General features: G+C 47.4%; 1 protein-coding gene across 1 annotated transcript; it reads left to right on the forward strand.

Moving 5' to 3' along the window:
* Positions 1-4,964: 4,964 nt before the first annotated feature.
* On the forward strand, positions 4,965-6,512 carry LOC133914464 (protein CURLY FLAG LEAF 1-like). Its single transcript, XM_062357565.1, has 2 exons — positions 4,965-5,357; positions 5,488-6,512. Exons 1-2 carry the CDS (start codon positions 5,136-5,138, stop codon positions 5,914-5,916), a joined length of 651 nt encoding a protein of 216 aa, XP_062213549.1. The 5' UTR covers positions 4,965-5,135; the 3' UTR covers positions 5,917-6,512.
* The last annotated feature ends 774 nt before the right edge of the window (positions 6,513-7,286 follow it).

Raw genomic sequence — 7,286 nt, forward strand, 5'->3', positions numbered from 1 at the left:
GAATCCAAGCATGCAATGGTAGTAGTGAGCAGTAGAATTACCACCACGCCAACAGGCTCATCCATGCACCACAGTGACGGCGGAGGAGGAGGAGGACGCAGGTCACGGCGCCAAGCAGGCCGGCGGGCAGCAGCGAGCCGTATCCGATCCGTATCAACAGTTCCGCCTGTGCACAAACTGGCACACGCAGGAAGAGGCAGGAGCGTAATGAGGCTCGCCGGGGTCAGATCGGTACGGGCCGTAGTTATCGCCGCCTTAAAGACCGCACCCAACTCAGACTGGCTACAGCTCGGGTCGACGACTACGACTCTATGTACTCCTCCGCTCCGGTATTTTTACCACGACGTGAGAGACTGGGATTCTGATGAGGTACGTGCGTTGCATACCACTCTCGTGTGCAAGTGCAACTAGCGGATTGGCACGCCTAGACAACGTTTATTTTTTTTGCATAGAGTATGATAAAAAAAAATAAAAACTAAGTTTATCTATTTTTAGCATCTCAATATTTGTTTATAAATTTTATCAATACTTAACATATTTATTTAATTATAGAAAAAATAGTAGTACTTTCATGCATACATACAATATTAACATATAGATGATAGTAATACGAATCTAATTAAATTTGTTTAATGTTTTTTTAGTATTAGTTATTTTCCTATGTGTTTTAGATTATTTTAACTGATTTATCAATATAACTATTATTACTTTCACTATTTTTCTGAAATCTCACAAAAGAAATTATATATACACACGTAGAGCCTATATGAATTTAATCTCTAGAATCGCTCTAAGCTCTTTAATATATGTAATAGATTCATTCCTTCATCGGCGTCGGTAGGTCACTGATCCTGACCGCGCGACCGGCCGGCTTCGATCGAGTTGACCTACCAGCATGCATGCTTGCCTTTGCCTTCCTTTCCATCGTCCGACCTTGCTGCATATGGCAGGCCAGAATGCTAGCCGGATCACGATTGGCACGTTGGAATTCATGCACAGTTGGCAACATTTATTGGGAAAATATATAGGAGTAGTCGCCTTGCTACATCTCTGACTCCCGGCCATGACATCGAACACGGCGCTCCTGAACTATCAGCATGGGCTTCAAATCGACTTCAAACCACCACAACAGTGCAGAGATGCACGAGTGCTGATCATGGCATGGGGCATCCTGTTTGGATTACAGGCACTTCGTGATAAGTTCATTTAGATGACCAGGTTATCCTGAGTGCTTCTGCTGTTACGCATAAAATAAGACGTGCTTGCTGTTCAGAAAATAGCAGTTCGTCCAGCTCGAGTGCTCGACATGTGTGCAGAAAAACAGGGAAGAGACCGGAGAGCAGCCACGCACACGTGCGCAGTGGCAGAGCTGGGTCAAAAATCAGCAGGGCAATAAAACGAGTTGGTCTACAGTAGAGATCAATAGTAGAAATATATAGCCTAAGGCTAAATAGCAATTTGTATAGCTATTAATTTACACGAAGGACCACTATCCACCTTGGCCACAACCAAGCTCCTGCACGTGCGTATCTCTTCTTTCCCCTATGGCAGAGCCAGCGACCGATCCGAGGCGGCCGTGCTGCATCGGATGGCCAGCAGCGTTTCGGGCGGCGAGCTGTCGACTAGCGACATCGCTATGCGCAGCAAAAATTAAAGCGGCGACGTTGCGTGCGGGCGCGTGAAGTTGAAATTGAAGGCCAGTTAAATAATAATTAATTATATATTTAATAAAAATATGATATTTTTTAGAACATGTATCTACTGTACGTATATTCATAGTTCAATATGATAGGGTTTACAATTGTCATGAGTTAAATAATACATGTGCTGATATTTAGGTAGTTTATTGTGTTTCACACAGATTGATTTAAGGTTGAGATCTCAAATCAGATTGAATACCTAACAAGCTGGATAAACGACACAGATCAAGCATAATTGAGTAGGACCAAATACACCTATTAAGGTTCACGACATAATCATACTACAACAAATTCATAGATAGGGGCTCAGACCTACCTACAATATGGTAGTGTTTGGTTGGAGAGCGAGGTGGGATGAGATGATTCCATTCATATATTTAGGGATGGGATGGGATGGTCCGAAATCAAATGTTTGTTTGGTGGGTGGGATGGAACGACTCCATTTTAGATTTTGGGGCCACTGTCAGTGACCCGTCCTAAGTGGGATGGTTGCGTTCAGTCTTTTTTCTGGAACGGATTCATCCCGAATCTTTGAAGAATATTCTCTGATTCAGAACCATCCCATCCCACTGAACTCTAACCAAACAGCTCAAAAACAGAATGGATCCGCTCCGTCCCACCCTATCCCACGAACCAAACACTACCTAATAGAACTCATCGAGAGCCTTAAGAATAGGTTTACAAAAATTCTAATCGTAATTGTTTTTTTAATATTAATCAAGAAAAGATATGACATATGATTATTATTCTAAGAAAGTTCAAAACTTATATAAAAACTAGAGTAGTGTCTCTGTCTTTTATATATATATATATATATATATATATATATATATATATATATATATATATATATATATATATATATATATATATATTGAATCAGTAAATATCTCTATTTTATAGTACTAGTATTCGCATAATCGATATACCAATGATCGACGCCCTCTTCTCTATCTGACGCAATTACTCTTGCGCTGTGGCCCGTCCAGCTCTTAAATTTACCTCATTCTACTTAGAGGTCCAGAAGTGAGGCTCACACTTGTTCTAGCATTCTGGGGATCGGATCTTCAAATCGGGAGCTACCGACATCATTGCAGCAGCAGCATTCACTCCAGTTTGCACAGGAGTGGAATCCAATTTCACCGGGTTGAAAGAAATTCGTGCAAACAATGGCATCTGGTGCACGTTAACGGATGAAAATGACCGGTGAGCTAGAAACACCTGCACGGCCTGTCTTGGCAAGACAAAAATCCTCAGTACCCTAGAATGCACCCAACAAATGGTGGTCAACGAATCATTAATATTTAACTACGATGATACCCCAAGAGAGTACATTGCACTAGCTAATTCTCACTTCCAAAACAAGCTAAATTGCTCCTGATATGCATCCCAGTTAGATTAGCATTGTACATGCCCAGCCAAGGTCACAATCTGCTAGAGTAATGTTAGACACTTAGACAGACATCGAACATACAACTGCAATTATTCAGCTGAATATTTCCTAACAAGATGTACAGCGATGACCCAAAACAACCACACTTGTACACAGACTAGTCAGCCTAGATGCTAGGCAAGAGTAGCAGTAGTACACCGGAGCAATTGCGTTGCACCAGCCAGCAGCCATCATTGCAATTGCAGCGGCAGGCCCTTAAAGGCCACGCAGCTAATCTCCAGATCTCCTGGGGAGGCCGATGGAAGGGGGGCATCCCCGTAAATTCAGCCACGCCCCTCCGAATTTAAAGAGAAGGTTGGCGAAAATTTATTCCTCTGTTGTAAATTTGGAAATTGGAGTTATGGGGCCTCAACTGTACACGGCTCTCGCCCCCCTCCTCCTCGGCTCCGGCCACCCGCCCGGTGCGCGCGCGCGAGCTCTCACCTCCAGTTCCTTCCTGTTGGCCAAGTCATGAAAGAAGGCTGGGTAGACATGGAAGGTTCGGTGGCGATATGATCTGACGGTTTGATACTAATAGTAGTCAGGATTACAGAGGGAGAAGCCGTAATGGTTCCGTTCTGATGCATTCAAGCTAGCTGACATTGCTGACTGGAGGCGTACGGTTGAATTTGCTGCTCTGCTCCTGCTGCTATACTCATTTACTCCTACCAGCATGAACAGCCACTGTTATTTTTACATTTACTGCATTCAGGAGCAGAATTAGATAGAGCTAGCTTTGTCCTAAAAAAAGAGAGAAGAGGATAGAGCTAGCTTTGTCCTAAAAAGAGAGAGAAGAGGATAGAGCTAGCTTTAAAAGCGCGCCAACAGGCGTGCAGTAAGTTTCATGTTTACTCGATCCCATCCTAAACCTCACTCACCGGCATCCGGCGTGTATTAATTGAAGTATTTGTACTGTTGCTGCTAGCGATCTATGCAGCTGAAAGTGTCTAACCCTGATCGGACCTCATTTCCCACGCTCTAATACTGCACTCCACATACTGACGCTGTGATCGGCGAGTGATTAATGGCTCAACTACCTTGCTTCAAAGGAGGGGAAAGGAAGAAGGGAGAAAAAGGAGACGATGAAGGAAGACGAGAGCGCCACCTTCTACACGAAGATGGAGACGACTAATGAAGGGCCGGGCTTGATCGTTGGATCTTTCCCGTTATACTGCTCCATGACATGATCATATCCGTTTCATGCTAATCAATGCGGTCGTATCCACAGCCCAAACGGAAAGTTGAATCGCGGTTTCAAATTAATGGATTTTTTTTGTAATTAGTCTACCCGCTTTCGGTCGCAGCTGCCCGAGACTTCACGCGGCCCCGGGCGGCAGGGGGAACGACGCCGGCTGAAGCCGAGCACTGATCCGACGGGAGAGGGAGTGGGGTTAATGCGATGCTAGCTCGCTTGATGGCGAGCTAAAACGATGGTTAACCGCAAAAGCCCATGCAGCGTTAAGAAGCATGTGAGGGCGGAGAGCGATGCGATGGGTGGATGGATGCGTGGTGGCGGTGGCGATGGCCGGAGCATGCAGTAATGGCGCGCGGGGAGGGGAGGTGACCGGAGCACCGAGCCCGGCCGGCCCAGCGGCCGAAGGGGGCGGATAGCATGCAAACGCAATCGAGATCGAATGCGATGTAGTGGCCAGCGGCTGGCGTGGCCTGACGTGACCCGACCTGACCAGTAGTAAGTGTAAGTAGCTGTGCGAACATCTCGTGGGCCCGGTCTCAGTGTCCCCTTTAAGATCCTGGCTACCACTTCTGTGCTCATAAATTTTTGGCCCCCGAGGAGCCTTAACCCCGGCTCCCTATATAAATACCTGCACCCGAATCCAAACCCCACCCACATCACCACAGCAACACAGAAGCCAACGCGATCGATCGGCCGATCCACTCAGGTACATCGGCAGGAGCGCCCAGCCCGACCAAGCCAAGTACGATAGTTGCTGCCGCTGCACCGCACCGACCGACGGTGCAACGACAGCAGCGGCCGAACGTAGATGGTGTCGCTGCAGTCGGCGCTCCTGCCGGAGGCCAAGCGGCCGCCGTGCCTCTCCCTCATCGGCAGCGTCGTCGCCTCCACCGCCACCAGCAAGAAGCGGAAGCGGGACGGCAACGACGACGACCACGAGAACAGCCGCGGTGAGGTGGAGGACGGGATCGAGCTCAATTTCGACGCCGCGCCGCTGCCCCCCGAATGGCAACGCTGCCTCGACATCCAGGTACGCGCGTGAGGCCTATCCATGTCGAGTCGTGCCATGCCCGTGCACTTGCACGGAAGCATGGGTGTGCAACGAAGTAGTCCTACTAATTGACGCGCGTTTGATCCGTGTGCCGCGCGCGCGCGAGCAGTCGGGGCAGATCCACTACTACAACACGAGGACGCACAAGCGGACGTTGAAGGACCCGAGAGGGGAGCCGGACTACTGCGCCGCGCCCGCAGCCGAGGAGGAGGAGGAGGAGGAGGCGTCGAATTGCGCCACCGCGGGGCACCTGGACCTGGACCTGAACCTCGCGTTCCAGCCGCGCGGGGTGCTCGTCCAGAAGAAGAGGCCCAAGCCGGCAGCGGACCGTCGTCAGCCGGCGGAGGCGGAGGACAGCTGCAGGGAGATGGTCGCGGCCGTATGCGTGCGGTGCCACATGCTGGTCATGATGTGCCGCGCGAGCCCGGCCTGCCCCAACTGCAAGTTCCTGCACCCGCCGAACCGCGCCGCGCCGCCCCCTGAACCCGAGCCGGCGCCGCTCAAGCTCGGGCTGCAGCTGCTCTGCTGCAGGGACTAGCAACGGACATCGATCAAACGGCTGGTAGGGATCGAGCATCTGATCCATAGATCGATCTACCTCGTGCACCTTGATATGCCTGCACGTGTACACGCAGCAGCCTGCATGCGCAAGAATCAAGCAGCGATGATAACTAAGGCCACTGGAATGGACGTACGTATACGATCATGATGTAGATATAAGTGCATATAAATGTAGCTCGGAACTTTCGGTATATGTCACCTGTCGATCCGTGCATGTATTCGCACTCATGGTCGAGCGAGAGTGCTCTGCTCGTTGTAGAAAGTTTGTTGGCTGCTGGGGCGCCGAAATTTATTGGCGCCTATGTCAGTATGCTTTCGTTCTTCCGAGGAAATGCTCTGCCACGCGTTAATGGAGACTCCCAATTCAAGGGCGATTAGCAAACGGGAAAAAGGTCAGGTTAAGCAAGCACGTACGCAGCCATGCAAAATAAGTATGGCCAGGAGGATGGAGCCGCCCGACCGCTGCTGCATCCACGGGGCCGTTCGTAATTTTGGACCTGGATTTTCTTTGTCCGGGCTCGATCATATATAAAGCTAAGATGCGTCCACATATGGATCATGGATGTATAGATAATCTTTAAGACATATTGTTTTAGATAAGATACGGTTTTTAATTTATAGTTTTAATTATTATTATTTATTACTAGAATATAATTATAAGATCCATTGAATATGTGATATTATGAAATGTTTTTTCAAGATAAATTTATTTTAAAGTTTTCAAATTAAATATTTGAAAAAGCTATTTTTAGTTAAAAATTTAGAAGTTTGACTGAACTTTTTATAATGGCATGTATTTATGACCAGATCGATTATAAGGCATAAGCGAATTCAGTTATGGATCAGATTGGTGTAAGGAATTTTAATGCGCCTCATTTACTAGCTGGATGGCGGATGCAACGAACTGTCCTCTCACATATTGAATCGTGTGTATAATGTTGCTATATTTCTCTAGTCATGACAACGAAATAATTCGTTGCACGTATATATCCGGTGTCGCGAGCTAAACAAGCTGGAAACAGAGGATCACATTAACTCTTGTTAGTTTGTACTCCGAACAAGAGGTAGCATACTATTTAAGAAAAAAAAAATCGGGCTTAACACTCACTATCAGGCTCCGTTGTGCACTTCAATTCCGAACATGAGGTCCGTGAACCCAAACCCTAACCTCACATGGCCAACGAAGACTGTTGTGGTAGGCAGCAAGACTGACGGAGGTGCAGGAATCTACGATGATTTTTATCGGTGTGAAAATCCGGCTGAAATTGAAAGTGTCTCCCCCTATAACTACAAATCAACTTTTTTCTTCTTCTTTTGAAACATGAACTACACATCACTTTTCTTCCG

This window comes from Phragmites australis, chromosome 4, assembly GCF_958298935.1.
Source record: "Phragmites australis chromosome 4, lpPhrAust1.1, whole genome shotgun sequence".
Taxonomy (NCBI): domain Eukaryota; kingdom Viridiplantae; phylum Streptophyta; class Magnoliopsida; order Poales; family Poaceae; genus Phragmites; species Phragmites australis.

Coding starts and splice junctions, on each gene's coding strand:
- LOC133914464 (XM_062357565.1), top strand. CDS start 5,136: ATGGTGTCGCTGCAGTCGGCGCTCCTGCCGGAGGCCAAGCGGCCGCCG. Junction 5,358..5,487: donor AACGCTGCCTCGACATCCAG/GTACGCGCGTGA, acceptor GCGCGCGAGCAG/TCGGGGCAGATCCACTACTA.